General features: G+C 41.8%; 1 protein-coding gene and 1 long non-coding RNA gene across 2 annotated transcripts; both read left to right on the top strand.

Moving 5' to 3' along the window:
• Window positions 1–3,092: 3,092 nt before the first annotated feature.
• On the top strand, window positions 3,093–5,494 carry LOC113651452. Its single transcript, XR_003442662.2, has 5 exons — window positions 3,093–3,375; window positions 4,495–4,577; window positions 4,761–4,996; window positions 5,084–5,259; window positions 5,339–5,494. It is a non-coding gene; the product is annotated as an uncharacterized LOC113651452 (long non-coding RNA).
• Window positions 5,495–19,112: 13,618 nt separating this feature from the next.
• On the top strand, window positions 19,113–20,354 carry LOC113651448 (paraneoplastic antigen Ma1 homolog). Its single transcript, XM_027160208.1, has one exon. It carries the CDS (start codon window positions 19,113–19,115, stop codon window positions 20,352–20,354), a length of 1,242 nt encoding a protein of 413 aa, XP_027016009.1.
• Window positions 20,355–22,655: the final 2,301 nt, after the last annotated feature.

Raw genomic sequence — 22,655 nt, forward strand, 5'->3', positions numbered from 1 at the left:
GCATTTGTTTCTTTAGAAGCCTGGTGTGTGCACACAGCTGAGAATCATCATAACCTGCTAGTTTTACCCGCCTTCTCACCATTCATGCTAAATTAATGACGCAAATGCCATTGGCCCAAGTGAAACCAGATACTGTACTTCCATCTGTCTCTACCTGTCTATCTCAAAAATATTTTTTAATGATAATGATTATATAATTTATGTAAGCGATGGAATATACTGTACATCAGTGGTCCCCAACCTTTTTTTCGCCGCAGATCAGTCAATGTTTGATCATTTTACCGCGGCCCGCTGGGGGTGGGGGGTTTTGGCTATACTATTAAATTAAAATTTCTAATTTTAATGACAAACATATACCACGCTACACAGGGAACAAACAATATATTCAATGAAGCCGTGCTGCCTAATGCAATGCGGCTCACATATATAGCGACACGGACAATCACACACAATGGGGAACAGGTGTGATGACCGGGAGGAGCAGACAAAGACGGGGCAATCACGTGACATAAACAAACACAAACGCACATGGCCATAAGTCTGTGCAGATCCATCACGGATCTGCGCTAATCCCTAACAATATCAAACTGTTTAAATGCTGTTACACTGCTTTTGCTCTTTGCACATGCTGCCGTTCACATTTCAGTCGATTGCTGTTTTACACAATACTGCACAATAACTCATGCAACTGCTGCTATAATACTAATGTGTTCATTCCAGTATTTCTGCACACGCAATATTGATTGAAAATATACTTTTTACACTGGTCGGCTCTGTTTTTGTGTATTGTCATTTGTGTAATGCAATGTTTGTTTGCGCTGTCTTTTGTCCTGCACTGTCTTTCTGTCTGTTGTCCTGCACTGTCTTTCTGTATTTTGTCCTGCACTGTCTTTCTGTCTTTTGTCTCACACTGTGTACACCAGGTTGCACAGATTCACTTTATGTGGCTAGGACTACTTACTTAAGTGCTTAGCCCTCTCTTTGTTTTATGTAGCACCTTGGCCCTGGAGAAATGTTGTTTCATTTCACTGGGTACTGCAACAGCTATATACAGTTGTGTTCAAAATTATTCAACCCCAACTGAAATTGATTGTTTTGGTCGGTTTGACATTGATTTTGATCATCATTCAGTCATCCTGCTTACAATTAAATCAAAGAGTAGGTCATAGGTCAAATATAACATAACATTTATAATGAAATAACCACAAATGTCTTTTCTGAGCTCACATCATTATCAGTTTTATTCAACCCCCAAATGATATTCAATCTTAGTACAACATCCTTTTACAGTTATAACAGCTTTTAAACGTGAAGCATAGCTTGACACAAGTGTCTTGCAGCGATCTACGGGTATCTTCGCCCATTCATTATGGGCAAAAGCCTCCAGTTCAGTCACATTCTTAGGCTTGCGCACTGCAACTGCTTTCTTTAAGTCCCACCAGAGGTTCTCAATCGGATTTAAGTCTGGTGAATGCGATGGCCTCTTCAAAATGTTCCAGCCTTTAATCTGCAACCATGCTCTAGTGGACTTGGAGGTATGCTTGGGATCATTGTCCTGTTGAAAGGTCCAACGTCTCCCAAGCCTCAGGTTTGTGACGGACTGCATGACCCCCCGCCATGCTTCACAGTAGGCAAGGTGTTCTTTTCTTCATAGGCCTTGTTCTTCCTCCTCCAAAACATAGCGTTGATCCATGGGCCCAAACAGTTCTAATTTTGTTCATCAGTCCACAGAACACTATCCCAAAACTTCTGTGGTTTGTCCACATGACTTTTGGCATACTGCAGTCGACTCTTCTTATTCTTTGGAGACAGCAAGGGGGTGCGCCTGGGAGTTCTGGCATGGAGGCCTTCATTACGCAGGGTGCGCCTAATTGTCTGAGCAGAAACTTCAGTACCCACATCTGACAAATCTTTTCTCAGTTCCTCAGCAGTCATACGGGGACTTTTCTCCACTCTACGCTTCAGGTAGCGCACAGAAGTCGAAGTCAGCATCTTCTTTCTGCCACGACCAGGTAGCGTTTCAACAGTGCCCTTTGCCTTGAATTTGCTAATGATGCTTCCTCTGGTGTCTCTTGGTATGTTTAACATCTTTGCAATCTTCTTATAGCCATTGCCCTTCCTGTGAAGAGTAATCACCTCTTCTCTTGTCTTCCTGGACCATTCTCTTGACTTCACCGTGTTTATAACCATACCAATAAATGTCTAGAAGGAGCTGAGTATCACAGTCATTTTAAAGCTGTCTAATTGGTGCTTATTAGGCTTATTGCTGCTCCCTGACATCCACAGGTGTTTTCAATACCTGATTGAAAACACTTCAGTGAACCTCTGTTCTTCAGAGTGGTAGTTTTTAAGGGGTTGAATAATTGTGTCAATGAAGAATTCACAAAAGAAACATTTACTACTGTATTACAAAACTAATTGATGTCATTTTAGTTGCATATGGTTCTTTAAGAAGTCCTTGTATGATTGTATGATGTATGGTTGAAATGACAATAAAAGCTTCTTGACTTGACTTGCATGTATAAAAATACGTTTTTAAAAAAAATATTATTAATTATTCCAATCGATATTTGATATGTTTTCCCTTCATCACTAACTAATATAAATGGTCAAAAATACTTGCAAACAGGTAATGAAAAAAATTGCGTGTTATGTTTTCATGGTCATATCTGAAGGTAAAAAATGCTGATGAGGTGTCACTTGCAAGTTTTGCATACTTTCGATTTAAATTGCCATTCCAGTATTTCCTGACATGCCCTTATATCCAAACTTACTCTTACATAAAAACAAATAGGTGTAAAGTTTTTAAATACTGTAGATGAGGGTGAGGCCAGAAAAGTGTTAAATGAGGAACAGTTTCACAACAACAGTCACAACAACAGCCATGTTATAAATATACCTACGTATGCAGGAAGGTACAATCAAAGCAATTTAAGCACTACCTTATCCCCCACCTCCATTACACTTAGTTACACATAGTTACTCTCACAAATGAGTAATTTTGACACATAATATTCCCTGAATTTATGAAATGGAATAAGAAAAATAATTGTGTTACTTATTTATCATTTTAATTAAGTTAGGGCATTAAAGAAACTTACAGTAAACTTAATTCACCAAAGTGTGTGGACACCTGATCATCAAACCCATATCTGCTTGTTGTAGATCCCATTGAAGATTAAGCCCCCCTTTTGTTTTCACTTTTTTTAAACTCACAAAACCTGTTCTTCACATTCGCAGATAGCGAATCAACAGTTCTGATGCAATCTCAGGGTGTAGAACAGTTTACTGAGTATAAATACTGGGAACAAGCAACAATAACAAAAGAACGAACACCAAGATCATCATGTGAACTCCATTAAATGTCTAAATATGGTAAGCAATGATAAAACCTTAAAAAATATTTTTTTTGCTTCAAATCTTTTACCTTTAGAAGATATAGACCCTTTTCGCTTTCCTTTGCCTTTATAAGGTAGAAGGGATGATTCACAAAAAAAAAATTGAGAATTTTATGAATTTTAATATTATTGCTAGGACATTATTCTTTTTGAGTTATTCATTTGATCATTAAAACCAACATTGCCTGGTGGACAAATTTTTACAACAATCATTCCTATAGTGTAAATGTAAGCATTATTAGATATCAATAATAAGAAAGTAAAATAAAGTTCTGTAATTTTATTGACATTCCAAATGGAAGATTCATGAACTATACTTCTCTAATTGAAAAACAACTTAATAAAAGCAATAAGGCACCAATAGTACCTTTTCTGCCTACTCAGAAAACTGCAGTCAAATCAAGTGGATTTTTATTGTTATTCCGTTTCTTATTTTTTATAAATGCATACAAAAAAGTTGACAGGGGCTTTAAAAGTATGTATCAAAATGTTATAGTCTTCCTCTCTGTTTGTGTGAATTTTGTTTTCACTTAATTGACCCTATTTTCTGATTTTCTCTATGCTAACCTACAATGGTCATTCATATTTATTAGTTATTTTTTGTAATTTCTGAAAAATGGCTGTGAATTTTATGCAAATATAAGTCTCATATAATTTGAAATATATGAAAAAAGATATATTAAATAAAATCTTATAAACAAAATATCTTCAAATAATTTTTACAAGGTTAAAAACAATTAGAACCTGATGCATTGATATGTTGATCGGCACTCTTCTGTCATCAAATATAGTTGTTCTTGGTAATAATTACTATGCCTGAAATTCCCTTAGAATATTTTTCAAACAGAAAGCATTTTTAAAAAAATAAATATATTTGACAAAAGTAATTTGACCTTCTTGTTAAATTTGATCAATTCCAAATTCTTATAAGCTCTACTGATAAAAAACAAACAAACAAACAAACAAATAAATAAATATTTCCATCTGTTTTCATAATTTATCTGTAAATAATTCCAACCAACTGTTCTTCAAATATTACATTAATGAAAATCTTGGTTGAACACATTGAATAATCTTCTTTTCTTTCACCACACAGGCATTTCTGAAAATCTGTATCGCAGCTTGAAAAAATAACCTAATCCTGAAGAAAGATGGCTTCTAACAGAAGTGTCATTAAAAGTAGGAACTACGTATTAGCATTTTGGTCATTAAATATTAATTAAAATTTTTATGTAAATGTACTGATTTGTATTCTTTTTGGTTATGTGTTAACACATTTGCACTTTCTTGATTTTAATACTAACAATCTGAAAATCTGCTATGTGTCTAATTAAACATGACTTTATTCTATGCTTAAAAAAGACTGTGGATCAGCATCAGGATCAGCCCAGAGGGACTCGAGCCAGTTTAGAGGTGAGTCACATGACATACCCAGAGGTGCTATGCATTGCCAAGGCCTTGTAAAACAGCAAAATGCTTTAATTTGCTTTTTACCAAGCCAGCCCTACAAGAAATAGCAAGATAAACCAATCAAACCCGACTGGTAAAACGGACATGGCAGAAAGTCAAAATCAAATACAAGAACATTCTGCAGAATGGTAAAGACCCTGACTAATACTTAACAATGCACAAGCATATATGGTAGCCAGAAGGTGCCTGCTCACACATTGTCCGTACTGTTTTAGCAGTGAAAAAGAATACCCACAGACAAGGCACAGGTGGTGGGTCACCAAAAGCTGACCTCACCCCAGCAGAGGACATAGCTTTGGAGCTAAATAAAGGCAGGCCTGTGTTGGAGGGGATCCCTGGGGGGAAAAGACAAGCATAGGTCCCTCCCAAGATGCCACCTGCTTCATACAAGGTATGTCCTTCCATCTCCACATGGGACACAACCACATTCATATTGAATCCATTTGGACTGTCTGACTATTGCCTTGCAGTGTCTGGCAGCACTGTGTTACTGTTAGAGCCACAAGCACCAGATGATGCTGATCCAGTGAGTACTCCATCAAAGGCATACTGTAGGCCTGGTATGTCTTGTCAACTAGCTTCAATATGAATCCGATTAAATGTGATAGGTGCAGCAGCAACAGCACATGGTGGCTATCAGCGCCTATCACAAGGTGAGCCACACAACCCCTATTAATAACCACTTTTTACATCATGGCTGTGTCAAGAATATCACTGTGTTTACGAGGTAGTAATGATGAGACTTTGTGTTGACAGGTGAATTCTCTGGTGTGTTGCTGGGAGACAGGGGGTATGGCTGCCAGCCTTTTCTCCTGACACCTTTAACAGACCCCAAGGAAACCAGAGTTGAAATGACCTTTGGCGTCCTGATGGCATGCTTTCGCTGCCTTCACAAATTAAGGGTGAACAATGTGGCCTGTCTGAGGAAGGAGAGGGCCCCCAGAGTGCTTTTGCTGTATACTGTGTGTAATACAAGCTTGCAGGGAGGCTACTGCATCCATTCATTTGTCTGTTCAGTTGATGTGTATGGATTTGTCCTGCATTTCAGTGTGCAGACATGTGAGGTGTGTTATATACAGATCTTTGAATGTGTATTTATCATTTTGTTGTATAATATGCTTTGATTCTGTGCTTTCCATCTTGTAGAGTAACTATGACTTCAGTTTTGAAAGGAACTGATGGTTTACCTGCTTCGTTTAATCCTTATTCAATAAAGGAACATAATGTTACACTTTGTGTTTTTATATTTACAGTATATGGAATGTGTATTTTATACAGTAAAACAGAGTATTAGGGCCACACTGAGGAAGAAGGAAAAAGTCATAAATTTATGAGGCTGGTTCTTTCTGCGGAAAAGATGCATATTCTTTTTACAGTCCTGATACTTAAGACAATGAGATGCTGGTGTGCCAAAAGATTAAGTATGTCCTTGTGTGTGAAACCATACTGAAGAACAATTCCACAAAATTCCCCACAGCTGTCATTTTAACAACTGTCCTCCTCTAAAACAACGGGTTACAATATTATGACTTCATTCTCGATGTCTGAATTTTCTTTTTTTTTTCTGTGGCTCTAATATTCTATCATTTTATATATAGCCTTATAGTTTATGGGAAACTGTAAATTATCTAATGATAGCAACATCATCTAAAAATTATCATTTTTCCAAAATGAAATTAATGACCACAAACGTTTAAATAATGACAGTGGGTCTAGTTATATGTGATGACAATGTATAGTGGGCAGGGGAATAACTATTGGTTTCCGTTTGTGGTGACTGCTGACTGACATAAGGGATGAGATTAAATGGATCCTGGAACTTAGCCTGGTCTGTAGCAGGCTACCTTTACAGAATAAATCTCCATGGTAATTTATACCATAACATTCTACTGCCCCTACTACAGCTTTAGTGCAACCGGATCACGGATAAATTGAGCCAGGATCACCAAGATATCCCGGCTTAATCCCTTATCCTAGTTTTGTGCAATAGGCCCCAGAGCTCTGGACAAAACCAACTTAAGCCAAACAACAAACAAAACAATCACGCAATCATCCCCAATGGATAAACAACGTGCCAAACAATAACAGCGCGCTTTCCAAAACTTGGAACAATCCCCGCTTACCTATGCGGTGATTGTTTGTGTGCTTCTCTTCGGAGCTTTGTTGGACATTTCTTGTTGCCGTTTTAGCTTCTATTTCATCTCGGTTGAGCAGAATCCTATACTCCGCAACGCGATATTCAATCTTTGAAGTGAAGTGAAGAAAAAAAAGAAGTGAAGTTCTTTGTTGACTAAATGGAGCGGCTATCTTACATTGTTAAAAGCCGCTGAGAGGCTGAAGCAGGAACTCAATGCATTTGCGACGCATATGAAGTATCAGTGAGGCAAACACTAATAATCCCTTTGTATTGCACAGACAGATATTTCTTCATGTTTGAAAGTTGTATATATGTGTATATGGTCAACAAAGAACACATCGTCCTGACTCACCCCCTCTATCCACCACACTAAGTGAACAGGTGACTAATATTCCTATTCCCAAGTAATCCCGTGACCCTCCAACATGATCACGTGACATTAATTTAACTTTTTCATGTCCCTTTCAAAGCTTATTTTATTAAAATAAAATATTTTCTCGAATTTCTTCTTTCTCAATTTAGAGTTGAACTTTATACCTTGTATATAACCTTGTCTTTTTATATTCCACTATGGGATGAACTCCAATACTTTTCATGATTTCCTCTGCTGTTTTGTTTGCTGACACACAGGCTGTGCTATCATTTACATCAATTCTAAGGCCTAAATCTTGAGCAATTCTCTTCATAGCCTTGATTTCACATGATTCGTGATGCTCACCCAGCACTTTAGTAATGGCAGAACTGGTCATTTTTGAAAATGTAGGTAAATTCATGGTTTGATTTTCCAGAATGATGTGATATCTTTCCAATTGCAGAGTATCAACGGCTGCTTTAATTGATCACTTTATTTTCTCACTCATATTTCCTGGAGTGTTGACCACAAGAAAGCATTTGGACTTAATTTCTTGTAAAGAGGCAAACAGCCTTTGTTCATTTTCCTTAACATTGTCCAAGAACACAAAGACAGCTGTTGACAGTTGAGAAAAGAAAATTAATGTGGGTTTCGAATGTGCAAACATCTCATTAATTAAATAATGTTGGCACGTCTGTTTTTCCAGCCAGCACAAATATTTTATTTTGTTATTTTCTAATTATTCTACTCCAATAATTATTATTATTGGAATAATAATTATTGGGATAATAATTATTATTCCAATAATATTTGATTCAGTTTTTGGACAACCTTGAAAACCCTACCATTGATTCTGACCATGTACAAGAACTAGATGTCCCACTCTCCCTTGAGGAAATAAAATTCTCAATTAAAGTGATGCAGTCCAATAAAGCCCCAGGACCTGATGGGTATTCTCTTGAGTTCTTAAGATATTAGCACCTGTATTTTTTGTCAGTGGTAAATGAATCCTTGGAAAATGGTTTGCTAACAACTACTGTACTCTGACCCAAGATTTGATAGCTTTTCTTTTGAAGAGTGACAAAGATCAAAATTTATGTGCTTCCTATAGGCATCTATCTTTGTTAAATGCTGACGTAAAAGTTCTGGCAAAAACTATAGCTCTGCGCCTAGACAGAGTGTTGCCCAGCAAAATGGTTATATTAAGGGACATCATTTATATTTTAATACTCGCACTGTTTTAAATGTTATTCATACAGTACATTCCAAGACGGTACCTGAGATTGTGATTTCAATGGATGCTGAATAAGCATCTGATAGGGCAGAGTGGGAGTATTTATTCTCTGTATTAAAAAAAATTGGTTTTCGTAATAAATTTATTAGTTGAGTGAAATTACATTATACATCACTCAAGCCACTCAGAGTATTTTCCATTGAAACATGGGACACATCTCTCTCCATCTTTATTTGCCTTGGCCATTGAATCATTGGCCATTTCATTACAATCCTCTACTTTATTTAAAGGTGTCATTAGGAACGGCATCGAACACAGACTATCATTGTATGCAGATGATTTGTTGCTCTATGTATCTGACCCTGTATCTGGCCTGCCCAGTATCATGTCCACTCTTGATTTATTCAGCTCCTTTTCTGGATATATATATGAAATTTTCAGAAGAGTGAATGTTATCCAATCAACACAACTGCTTTGCAACTTAAGCATCTGGACATGCTCTTCAGTCCTATTAGATTTAGTTACCTTGGTATTAATGTGACATTTTCAAGTCTTTTTTCTGTGAACTTTACTCCACTCGTAACAGATTAGAAGGACACCTGTGAGAAATACTGTAATTATCACATGTGTAGATGAAGAACCCCAGCACACCTAACCTTCATTTGAAATGCATCCTGACCTCTGACAGCATGTCAATGATTCAACCACAGACCAAAGTGCTGATCATCAAGAGCCTGAGTCTCCTGTCTCCTGCTACATCTTTAATGTATCTAAACGTCAAGTGGAAAGGATAAGAAAAAGATTTGAAGAAACTGGTGAAGTGCTGATCATCAAGAGCCTGAGTCTCCTGTCTCCTGCTACATCTTTAATGTATCTAAACATCAAGTGGAGAGGATAAGAAAAAGATTTGGAGAAACTAGTGAGTTCATGAAAGGCCCAGGTCAGCCAGACCTAGTAAGACAACTGTTTGAGAGGACTGTTTGTTGGTTCGATAGTCCAGGGTCACAGAGCTACTAATACAACAGAGCTACATAACAACTGGTCACCAGAAACAAGCATTAAACAGAAGACGACTAAAAAAATTGTTTTGCATTTGCCAAGGCCCACAGCTTGCAGGAAGGATGGGCTGTAGAAAAGTGGCAGAAGGTTGATTTTTTCCGATGAATCACCTATTGAACTGTGACCACACACCTCATAGGCCTGAACTAATGGCCTCCACCACCCAGTGCACCAGGCACTGCTTGGAGTATCTCCTTTTCCTCAGTAGGTCTGCAGTATGACTGGACAGCCAGCCATCCTGGGACATATCCTGCCCCGAGGTGCAGAATAGCCTTGGACATGCCAGGGGAAAATTCTAGGCAGGCGGGGGCATTTAACAAAGCCTGCAAATCCCCCACTCTCTTGACAGAGGCCAAGGCTAGGAGCAGAGCCAACTTCAGGGTCAGAAACCTCTCAGAGGCTGACTCCATGGGCTCAAACGGGGCTTCCAGCAGCCCCTCCAGGACCACAGAGAGGTCCCAAGAAGAAAGGCGCGGTCTACAGGAAGGCCTCAGCCGCCTGACACCACGCAGAAAGCGAGAGACCAGAGGGTACTTACCCAATGAGGCCCTGAGGACAGGTTTGTGGTTTGCAGCGATGGCGGCTATGTACATCTTTAAAGTAGATGGGGACAGGCCCCGAGAAAAGCAAGACTGCAGGAACTCCAGCACTGTACCAACCAGGCAGTGAACTGGATCCTGACAGTGTTCATTGCACCAGAGGCGAAAAAGCCTCCACTTAAGAGCATATAGCTTCCTAGTGGAGGGAGCCCTAGCATTCAGTAGAGTCTCGGTCACTTCAGATGAGAGGCTGCCCTCTAGAAACTGGTCCCCCTCAGTGGCCAGACCCGAAGCTTCCACATCTTGGGGCGGGGGTGTAGGATTGCCCCCTGCACCTGAGAGAGGAGATAATCCCTGACGGGAACTTCCCATGGAGTGCCGTTCAGGAGGGAGGCTAGGAACGTGAATCAACTCGAGAGGGCCAATGAGGGGCAACTAGGAGAAGGTTGACCCGATCATGGCACACTCTGGCTAGGACTTTAGGGAGCAGAGCTACCAGGGGGAAGGCATACAGACGGAGCCTCGGCCACGTCCATACCAAGGCATCAAGGCAAAAAATGGGTCAGATGAGCAAGGGAAAGCCATGGCGGACAATGGGTGGACTCCTTGGAGGCAAACAGATCCACTTCTGCCAGGCCGAAAATCTGCCAAATTCGCTCCACCACGTGGGATGGAGACATCACTCCCTGGGCCTCAGCACCTGCCTCGACAGGAAGTCTGCCTCTCGATTTACATGCCCTCGAATGAAAATTGCTCTTAACAAAAGGAACCTGGTCTCTGCCCAGAGCAGAATCTGCTGTGGAAGAAAGTGTTTCAATGCTAGAAACAAAGCCCTCATCTCCAGGCAGTTTATGTGCCACGAGAGATAGGGGCCCTCCCATAGACCCTGGGCAGGATGGCCGCTCCGCAGCCTGAAAGTGAGGCGCCCGTCGAAAGAGTCCTGCGACTGTGACATGCCCCTAGAGTGGAACCCAAGGCCAGGAACCGGGGTCTTTTCCACATAAGAAGGGTACGAAGCCCACGGCGTAACCCTTATAACCCTGAGAGGATGTCCGCGAGGATGAAAGCCTGCACCCTTGAGCCAGAGCTGGAATGGCCTCATGTGAGGCAGACCCAAAGGGATAACATTGGCTGCTGCCGACATGAGGCCGAGCACCTTCTGTGCCTCGGCGACAGAGAGTCCTCTGCCTAGCCAAATCAATGCTGACAAGATGGAAGCCGCCCAAACGGGAGACAGATGTACCCGCATTGTGGTGGAGTCCCAAACTATCCCCAGAAAGGTGGTTCTCTGAGAGAGAAAGCACACACTGTTCTGGGTTCAACCTGAGGCCTAGAGATTTTATATGGGCAAGCACAGCATCTCGATGACTGGCTGCCCTAGCCTTCGACTGGGCCAGAATGAGTAATCATCCAGTTAATTCAGTACACGGATGCCCTTAAGACCCAACGGTGCCAGAGCAGCGTCCACGCACTTTGTAAACATGCATGGTTGTTACATTCTATTTTTGTGGTTTCGGTGTTTTGTTTGTTCTTTCTCTCTCTCTCTCTTTGCTCGACTATCTATCTTTTCAGATCCCTACCATTGGACACCTCCTGTCAATCTTCATTTTCCTGTGTGACATCACCCGTCGATCCACCAATCAACCAGAATCAGGATAAGAATCAGAAACAGAAACAGAAGGAAAAAGAAGACGTGCTAATTTGTTAGAGGGCTCTATTGCTGTTCATTTCAGTTTTAGTATGTCAGACTGTTCATGTATCCCAATTTGTTAGTTATTTTGTGTATGTGACTTGAGGGTCACTTTGTGTATGTGACTTGAGGGTCACTTTGTGTATGTGACTTGTTAGTCACTGGTTCTGCATCTGAATGCTTGTGTTTCTTCGCTTTCTGGATATGACCTTGTTTATATTGGGAAAAACTGGACAGGTGAGTACGTCACGTGACATACATTATGCAACACATAGGTAAGCTTTTCTGTATTAAACACACTAGGTTAGGAGCGCATGCCACCATCTGTACCTTTTATTTGAATAGGAAGTATGGGTTAGTTAGGGCGTCATCGATGCTATAGATTTGTTTTATTACTTTCCTTTGTAGTTCAGATTAGAGGATTATTTTCAAGCTAGCGCAGTTTTGTTTTGCTTATTTCTTTGTTTTGGCACCGCTCATGTCTCTTTTCCCCTTTGTGTCTTTTGTTAGCTTGTTTCTGTAGCTATCGTAAATATTATCACCTTTGTCACCACCATTTGTATGATAATAGAGACAGGTTTTGCCCACTATTTGTTGTCCTTGTCATTGATTGCCAAACACACACCAGAAATCTAACTTTATACTCATTTCATATTGTTACCTTCCCAACCATACCGCTAAACACCATTTGGGATCGTAACAGTGGTGAAAGGGCTAGGCCAAAAGGTAGAACACAATACTGGTACACTTCGGCCCCAAAAGTGAACCTGAGGAACTTCCTGTTCTCTGGCAGAATGCCTATGTGAAAATAAGCTCCCTCAAGGTCGATTGTCACAAAGCAGTTTTTGGGCCTGATCTGGGATACAATAACCTTGAGCGTGAGCATCCTGAACCTGTAAGTCTTCAGAGTGCGGCAGTTGTAGCCTAATGGTTATAGAGACTGACTCGTAACCCAAAGGTTGTGGGTTCGAGTCTTGGGCCGGCCACGACTGAGGTGCCCTTGAGCAAGGCGCCAAATTCCCCGCCAACTGCTCCCCGGGCGCCACAGCATAAATGGCTGCCCACTGGTATGTCTTTTATATATGTATATATATATATTTTTTCATGCCACTCACTCATGCAGCTCATGCAGCCCCCTGTGCTTCTTGGGAACACCGAAATTTTGGCTGTCATGCCGGAGTCCCACTCAGGAGGGGAACATGCTCTATGGCCCCTTTCCTCAGGAGCAATAGAAGTTCCTCTTGGTGCCTGGTGCCTGCCAACGATCGTGGACAAGACATACTGAAAACAGGGAGGACGGGAGGAGAACTGGATCCTGTAACCTTTTCTATAGTACCCAGGGCCCACTGAGACACATCTGGCAGAAGTTTCCATGCTGCCTGGTTGTCTGATAGTGGTGTCAAACTCACGCAGACCTCCCGGGTGCTCTGAAACAGCGCACTGGCAGGTGCTAAACCAGGGAGATTCGTGCAAGGAAGAGGAGCAAGCACAGACCCTACTACTCCCGAAAATGCCGGAGGCGGCGGGGCAAGAAGTAGGGGGAGCCTTCGTAAATGGGACGCTCCTAGGAACCCCAGCCCTCAGGCATTGGGTCTGGGCCCGGGTATGCCGACCGGCCTCCCTAGTCTTAGACGGGAAGGGGGGGCACGGGCAGCCACACTAACCCTCCTTACTGCCCACACTCAACAGCTACATCCCCACACACAAAGGAGGCAATGTCCTGGACCTGGTTTTCACCCGTCCTTCTCCAGCTACAGATGTGACTGCTACCCCACTACACGTCTCTGATCATCACCTGTTATCCTTCACCATCACTCTAAATATCCTATCTAAAGCTACCTCTCACCCCCTCGCTCTTACCCATCGCAACCTTCACTCTGTCTCCCCTTCTTCTGTAGCTTCTGGCACTCTTTCTTCCCTTCCTGATCCTGAATCTTTTTCCTCACTTCCCTTGGACTCAGCCACAGATACTTTCCTCTCATCTCTTTCCTCAACTATGGACTTCCTCTGCCCTATGTTCACTAAACCCAAGAAAACTTCTTGTTCTGCTCCTTGGCTTTCAGATGTGCTGTGCAACAATCGAAGAGAGCTAAGATCATCAGAGAGAAAGTAGAAGAAATCACAACTTGACACAGATCTTGATTCTTAGTTCTCCTCAGATGTGACTTCTGCCAAGACTTTGTTCTACAAGGAAAAGCTTGAAGCTTCCTCACATGACCCTCGAAAATGCCACAACATCATCTCTTCTCTGCTCAACCCCCGGCTCCACCTTCTTCATCCTCCCTGACTGCAGATTTTGCTTCTTTCTACCAGGAGAAGATTGAGGAAATCTGCCGGATCTTCACTCCCGACTGCACTCACATCTCAGAGTATGGATTCCCCTACACATTCATTGTCACATTTCTCAATTGTGGCAGCAGAAGAGATTTTACAACTCATCCAGTCCTGCAATCCTACCACCTGCCCATTGGATCCACTCCCTTCCACTACGCTATAGACCATCTCGCAAGATCTTCTGCCCTTCATTTCCACTATTGTCAATAGATCCATAGCATCTGGTCAGGTACCAACTACTTTCAAGAGAGCAAGGGTTATTCCCATCCTAAAGAAATCTGCTCTGGATCCATCAGACATCAGTAACTATAGACCGGTATCACTTCTCTCATTTCTTTCAAAAATTCTTGAACGCATTGTCTATTGTAGTGTCTGGTACAGGTCATTTAGATTTCAGGTCCCAGGCACCCTAAACTTCAGCATCTACTCTTCACTCAACCTATGAGCAACCCAGTTTTACACACACATAACTGGCTCCAGAATGACTGGAGCCTACACAAAGACCAGATAACCCCATGCCGCTTCTCTGATTGAACTCATAGGGGCCCTCAACCAGAACACACACACACACACACACACACACACACACACACACACACACACACACACAAAACACAATGAGACATTCCTTTTACTAATAAAACAAGTAGATAAGATACTCTAAGATTCTTATTCTTATAACCCTGTTGTAATGTGTTTCTTCTGTTAAGGCTTGCCTGACTTAAAATTATATACTCCTTACTTTCCTGACAAGGGTGTATTTTACTCATGTGTCAGAACACATCACTGTATTAACATCAGTTACACTTTGATTACTGATCTGTGTATGTAATGTACCGCTGCCTTATACCGTCATTACCCTTCATGTTTAGTATCCAAATGACCACAAAATTATCGGTTACTCATTTCTCGAACAATGGTGTATTTTATTTGAACACGACAGGCGCCATACCATCTTAATACACCTTGGATAAATCTTCAAAGTCATCTTAAAGTTTTATAGCCAAACCACGCCCACAGACACCTGAAACAAAGGGAGTTTTTCCCTCCGAAATCTCAGGCCGTAGTATTGGCCATCTCCCCAAAGATGGGTGGGGTTCACAACCTTTAAATTGTCACAAACACCACCAATCCGTGGTCAGACTTTCGGAACAGCTTGGAGACGACTCCATCTTCCTTCAAAGAAGTTCCAACAAACTTCACTTCCAAGAACGACAACTGCTCTGATCTTCAGGAGAACTTGGAAGAACGTCTGACCTCACCCTAACTGACTCTTCAGAGTTTTCTCTGTTGCATCCGGACTCTTGTGCAGTAAGCCAATGCAAGTAACCGTTTCCTTTACCAACCAATTTAGATGCGTATTTTAAGTATGAACCTTGTATTGAGTCTTAAGGTGAATTTAAGTTTCCGGTGACGATTTCCCAGTTAGGGTGTGGTTAATTTTGAAGTTTAAGCTTGCCATTCCTTTCCTTCCTTTCTCTAATTTCTTCTTTCCAGTCTCTTCCTCCCTTTCCCCAATTTTTATTTATTTTGTGTTATTTTATTTTCATCTTCGTTTTCCCTATTTCTTTTGTTTGTTTGTGTAGTTAGTTTTATGTTGTGTTTGTCTCATTCATTAAATGCCATATTTTTGTGCCACAAGTGATTGTCTCTGAGTATCGTTCACAAACTTAAGGTACCTGCAACATCTGTTGAACGGCATGCAATATTAAGTTAATAATGTGAACGGCATGCAATATTAAGTTAATTTAATTTACATTACAGTATAAAGTAAAAGGGAAGTGAATCTTTCTTGGCCAGGAAGATACCGCCTTCATAGAATTAATAAAGGTTACACGGCCTGTTCGCCAGACGAACAGACCAAATAAGTGTAACGTTAATTCTATTACCGTTAATTTCAACTTAGGTTAAAATATTTAGAGTCACTATAACGTGTTATAATTACTCATAAATATTTACCTTGCTTCGCAAGCAAAAATCGCTACACTATAATCAACTGTCTGTCTATCCCTCACAGAACAACCTCCAAGACCCCAACAAGTCTGGCTTTAAAGCAGCTCAATACACAGAGACAGACCTTTTGGATGTCTCTGAGAAGCTACTGTACATGCTGCTAGATCAGCCAAACTGTCATCCGTCCATATCCTCCATGACCTTTCAGCAGCATTTAATACGGTCAACCACACAAAACTCTTATCCACCCTCAAGAGTCTTTGGATTTGAGGATAAGCTTGGGAATGGTTTTCTTCCTACCTGGAAGGACGCTCATATCAAGTAACATGGATAGGAGTGATATCTGCTCCACGCAGACTCTCCACTGGCATCCCACAGGGCTCAGTACTTGGTCCTCTTCTTTTCTCCCTGTATACTCACTCTCTTGGTGAAGTTATTTCCTCACATGGGTTCTCTTACCACTGCTATGCTGACGATACACAACTTATCTTCTCTTTCCCACCCTCAGATGCCACAGCTTGTGACTGGATCTCAGCATGTCTGGCAGAAATTTCATCATGGATGACTGCTCATCAGTTAAAGCTCAATCCTAGCAAAACTGAACTGCTGTTCATCCCAGGTGATTCATCCCAAGGTCATGATTTTGCTATATCCTTGCACAACGATATGATCTCCCCTTCAGGCACAGCTCGCAAACTTGGGGTAACCATGGACAATCAACTGTCCTTTTCCTCTCATGTTGCTAATATACTCGCTCATGTCGGTTTCTTCTCTACAACATTAGAAGGATACGGCCATTTTTGGCCACACAGGCTGCTCAGGTACTTGTTCAGTCTCTTGTCATTTGTAGACTGGATTACTGCAATGCACTGCTGGCAGGTCTACCTATGAATGCAATCCGTCCTCTGCAAATGATCCAAAATGCAGCTGCCTGGCTTGCCTGCCAAAGTTCTCGCATACCACCCTACTGCTGCGATCCCTCCACTGGCTTCCGGTAGCTACACACATCAGATTCAAAACACTGATGCTGGCCTACAAAGTCAAAAATGGACCAGCTCCCTCTTACCTCAAAGCCCTCATCACTCCTCGCACTGCACCCTGCACCCTCCGATCTACCAGCACTGCTCGACTGGTTCCACCATCTCTCAGGGTAAGAGGCAAGTATACTACAAGACTCTTCTCTGTTCTGGCACCAAGGTGGTAGAATGAACTTCCCCTAGAGGTCCGGACAGCTGAGTCACTGGCTATTTTCAAGCGGCGGTTGAAGACCTACTTATTCCGGAAACACTTCAACTAGCACTTCTTTCTTTATCCTTTGCATTTTATAAATGTAGAACTCTGAAGAAATCTTTGGATTTCTGAATCTTTAACTGTTTTATTTTGTGTGTGTGTTTTGGGTCTGACATAAGGCACACATACGCTGACAAATGTTTTTATTTATTTTATTTATTTATTTATTTTTTTAAGTCATATTTCTAAAGGAATTTTCAAATGTGTGTGTATGTAAGATATTGAAGAAAAAAAACTGCATTATTGCGTTTTCTGAAAACATCATTTCTTTTCTGTCCTATGAGAGATGTGGATTTTGACCTCTCAAGTTCAAGGGGAGGGGTTAGAGGAAAACGGACACGGGGGTGTGCAGTTTTTGTTAACACGGGAAGTGAGGATATTGCGCGGGAAAAAGTTGAGTTTGACATGGAAAATTGGTCGGTTTGGAGAAAAACTGATATTAGTCAAGGCTCACGGACATTCTGAGTGACAGTTTATCTGTGAAGAGTTGTGGGTGTAACTTTTGGAGTTTGAGAGATTTTGGCGACAGGCTGCGTGCATTTCAACTCGTGAGTCAGAGCTACGGAAGAAAGCTAGCACGAGGATCTGCACGTGAGATACTCTCATATATTTATTTGTTTTGTTAGATTCAGATCTACAAATTGTCCGGAAGAATATTCCCGTGTTTGTTTTTTCAGTTCAGTGTTACAGTTTCTAGCTATATTTTGTTCGTAAACCGGAAGATTATACCCGTGTTTAATTTAATAATTCAGTTCAAAGGTACTACAGTGGTGTGTGGAGTTTGTCAAATGCGTGCTTAGTGTGCTTAAGAAATTGAATTCGACGAGTCAAAATCGGGAGTTCTGTGTTGAATCTCGCGGATGCATCAAACCCGTTTAAGGAGGGAGGAGTTCATCGCGGTTCCTTTCATCGTTGTCATGGAAAATGTCCCGGATGCTGTTTATCATCTTGTCTGAATGTGAGAATTGGAGGTGGTCATTCTGAAATTGGAATTTCATTTTTCCTCTGTTTCGTGAGTACATCTGCCTTGCATAAAAAGAGCTCCAACTAGCGCAGCATCTGTGTATTGAAAATCCCACCTGGGTAAAATTTGAGAGTACAGTGACAATTGTTTTTTTCTTTCTTCAGTTCTTTTGGGGTTACGTTTTTGAGATCTACTGTTGTGGTGAGTGACTGTGCAAATTTAATTATTTGATTATTTAAAGGAACACACAAAAAGAAAAAAATACACAGAGACAAAATAGTTCTGAGGAAAAAAAATAAATACATTTGTTGAGTTCTTTTTTCTTTCTTTGAATATTTGTCATTTCCAATTTGGAGGTAAACACAAACATCAAGTGAATATCTGAGATCTGGGTGTCGTGATTAATAGGAATAGTATAATTTAGAAATGTGCCTCTCACCAGGTTATTGTTGATTTGTAAATTTCCTTAGACTTAATTCTCACATTTGAGCCACATTTATTGGAGAGAGGGCTACATTTGTGTGGGGGGCTCGTCCGGGATGTTTCAGATGATTCAGATTGTGTTTTAAAAGAAAAAAAAAACTTCTAAGAGTGTATTATTTGCATACTGTGTTTCTTTGAGATTTTTTTTTTTGGCTAAAGATCTTTAACCCTTAATAGCCATTACCTGTTTTTCTGAGCACACATTGTCAATGACACAAGTGAACAAAATGGAGGTTAGCGAGATTATTGCTTGGTGTGGAGAGAAAGATGTTGCATTGGATAGAGTCCTTATTCTGAACAATGTACCTGCAGATTGTGAAGACCGAGTAATTTATAGTGTGGTCGATGCTGCTCTGGGAATAGGGAAATGCAAAGTGCTCGATCGCTTTTCTGATAAAACTAAGCGACTGCAGTTTGTCTTGCTTGAAACAGCTGATAGCATTTCCAAGATGTCTATCCATGCAGAACTTGGAGGACCTGAAGTAGGCTGCTGGTATACACAGGTTGTCCATGTTGCAGCTGAAGCTCCGAAGCAGAATAAGGAAGATGAGTTCCAGTTTAAGCTGATCTCTTTTCTTCAAAAAGAAGGTAAATCGTTAGCTGACATTCCAAGTTTGGCTTCCCCTGCACCTGATCTTAACACTCAGCTTGTTGATGCCATAAATTCACTTGTTCAGACCTGTCATGTGGCTTCATCTGAGGAGAGGGTCGGATATAGAAAGCTACGTCCATTTTCAGGATTTATCCCAAATCCTCCTGGGGAAGATGAGTATGAGGTCTGGGTAGAGCAGACGACTCACATCCTGGAAGAATGGCAGTGTTCTGATAATGTCAAAAAGCAGAGATTTGTAGAGTGTCTCAGAGGTCCTGCAGCAGACATTGTAAGGTTTGAGAAGACTGGTAACCCATCTGCTTCTTTCAGTGACTATCTTAGTGCACTAGAGTCTGCGTTTGGCACTACTGAGGATGCTTCAGACTTAATGCTAAAGTTTCGGAGCACTTACCAGAGTGAGGGAGAAAAGCTGTCAGCCTACATACTGAGGTTGGACAGGATGCTGCATAGTATGCTGAGGAAGAAAGGCATTGAGTATTCTGCCATGAATCATCTTCGAATGCAACAAATAGTCAGAGGTGCTCTTCCCAGTGATCTAGTGGCAATGCGCCTGAGAATGACCCATAAGCTGTGTGCCCCTCCTTCCTTCAATGAGCTAATGAAGGAAGTTCGAGAAGAAGAAACTCTGTTGAAAAACAGGAGTTCAGCACAGTCCAATGTAGCCGTCTCTGTCGTATCCCCTTTAATGAGTGGGTCATCCGCTAACACCCACATAGGCGATTCAGAGGTAGAAAAGCTAAAGAGGGAGATAAGAGGACTTAAGAACGAGGTGTTACGTTTGTCAGCAGCAGCAAAGGAACCCATAATGCCTGAACGCATTATGAACTGCAGAGTCTAGCTGCGATGGCAGAGAGTAAAACACCAACCCGACCAGTTAATAAAGTCAATGTGTTTTGTTACCGATGCGGAGAAGATGGGCATATGAAACGTGACTGTACAAAGGATGAAAATCTCAGGAGAGTTAACCAGCGACTCATCAAAATGAGACAGTCGTCGGGAAACTTCTCTGGGGCTCAGTAGAGGAACGGCCTGCAGCTCCGAGAAAGACACGTTCCACAAAGTGCAAAAGAGTCAAAGCTGAGCCAGCAGTTCTTCTGAGTGGGTTAGTGGGACCTAGCTCTGTTCTTCCTATCCAGGTGAAAGGGATTTATGCTAAAGCTTTGCTGGATAGTGGATCGCAAGTCACTCCGCTATACAGATCGTTCTATGAGAAATACTTGAAGCATCTGCCATTAACACCAATCGAAAATTTGGAGGTATGTGGATTGAGCATGCAGCGGTACCCATATGATGGCTGTTTGTCTTTAAGGCTGGAGTTTCCAGGATCTGTGGCAGGAGTGGCGGAATCCATAGATGCACTTGTGCTGGTCTGTCCCGACCCTGTCATGAAAGGAGATGTAAACATTCTGGTGGGAACAAATACATCTGTGGTAAAGAAACTGGTAGAAGCATGCAGAGAGAGAGTGGGACATGATTTTCTTCACACCTTGGCTGTCCATCCTGAGATAAGAAATGCTTATGCACAGATCATTGCCGTGGAAGAGCGTGACAATGATGATAGTAGAGGGACGGTATGGTATCTTCGCTCTAAACCGGTGAAATTGCCTCCAGGGGAGAGTGCTAGGGTTTATGGCATGCTGAAATATCCTACTGCTCCTTTTAGTAAGACCCTGTTAATAGACAAGCCAGAGGAATCATGTTTTCCTGAGGAACTGCTAGTAGCAGCGGAGGTGCAGTGTACCACTGTCGTCCAGTCAAAAAGGATTGGAGTTACAATCAGAAATGTCTCCTCTCGTCCAGTGGTGATTAAACGAGGAATGCCCATTGCACATGTGTTTCCAGTTGAGGTCATGTCTACAGTCCCTAAACCCAAAGAGAATAGTGGTCCGACTAAACTGAACGAACACTCATTTAACTTTGGTGATTCCCCTGTCTCTGAAGTGTGGAAACAGCGGCTGACCAAAAAGATGTTGGAGAGGAAGCATGTCTTTTCATGTGATGAATTCGATGTGGGATGTTCGAAGAGTACCCAACACCACATCAGACTGACGGAAGATAAACCCTTCCGTGAGAGGTCCCGACGGCTTCCACCCGCTGACATCGAGGATGTTAGGCAGCACTTGGAGAAGTTGAATTGGAATTATTGCAGACTCCAGAAGTCCTTACGCTTCACCGATTGTTGTAGTCCGTAAAAAGAATGGGCAAATAAGGATGTGTGTGGACTACAGAATGCTCAATCGTCGCACAATCCCTGACCAATACACCGTTCCACGCATTGAAGATGCTCTGGCCTGCTTAAACGGAAGTCAGTGGTTCAGCGTATTGGACCTTAGGAGTGGATATTATCAGATCCCCCTGAGTGAAGAAGACCAAGAAAAGACCGCTTTCATTTGCCCAGTGGGGTTTTACCAATTCCAGCGGATGCCACAAGGAATCTGTGGGGCTCCCTCAACCTTCCAGCGAGTGATGGAAAAGACGGTGGGAGACATGAACCTGTTGGAGGTGTTGGTCTACTTGGATGACCTCATTATCTTTGGACGGACTTTAGAGGAGCACGAGGAGAGGTTACTCAAGGTGTTGGATCGGTTGCAGAGCGAAGGATTGAAGCACACACGTGCACTTTCTGTCAGACGTCTGTCAGCTATGTTGGACACATTGTGTCTCAAGATGGTGTCTCAACAGACCCCTCGAAAATAGAAGCTGTAAGGTCTTGGCCTCGTCCGCAAAACGTGTCAGAGCTTCGTTCTTTCTTGGGCTTCTGTGGATATTACAGAAGATTTGTGAGAGATTATTCAAAAGTGTCCTACCCTTTAAATCAGTTGTTGCAAGGGTGTCTACCTGCCGCAAGTTTGAAGAAGATCAAAGCAGGACCCAACCCAGAACGAGTGGTTTACAAAGCCTCTGATCCATTTGGACGTAGATTGTCCGATGCTTGTGAAGCTGCTTTTAAGGAGTTGAAAGTGAGGCTTACCCAGGCTCCTGTGTTGGTTTTTGCCAATCCTCAGCTTCCGTATGTACTACATGTTGACGCCTGCTGTGAAGGATTGGGAGGCGTTCTGTACCAGGACCAAGGACAAGGGTTAAAGCCTGTGGCTTTTGTCAGCAGAAGTTTAACGCCTTCTGAGAAGAACTATCCAGT

Source organism: Tachysurus fulvidraco, chromosome 12 (genome assembly GCF_022655615.1).
Source record: "Tachysurus fulvidraco isolate hzauxx_2018 chromosome 12, HZAU_PFXX_2.0, whole genome shotgun sequence".
In the NCBI taxonomy this organism is placed as follows: domain Eukaryota; kingdom Metazoa; phylum Chordata; class Actinopteri; order Siluriformes; family Bagridae; genus Tachysurus; species Tachysurus fulvidraco.

What these genes read in the sequence shown, in the direction of transcription:
- LOC113651448 (XM_027160208.1), top strand. Translation starts at nt 19,113, where the DNA reads ATGACACAAGTGAACAAAATGGAGGTTAGCGAGATTATTGCTTGGTGT.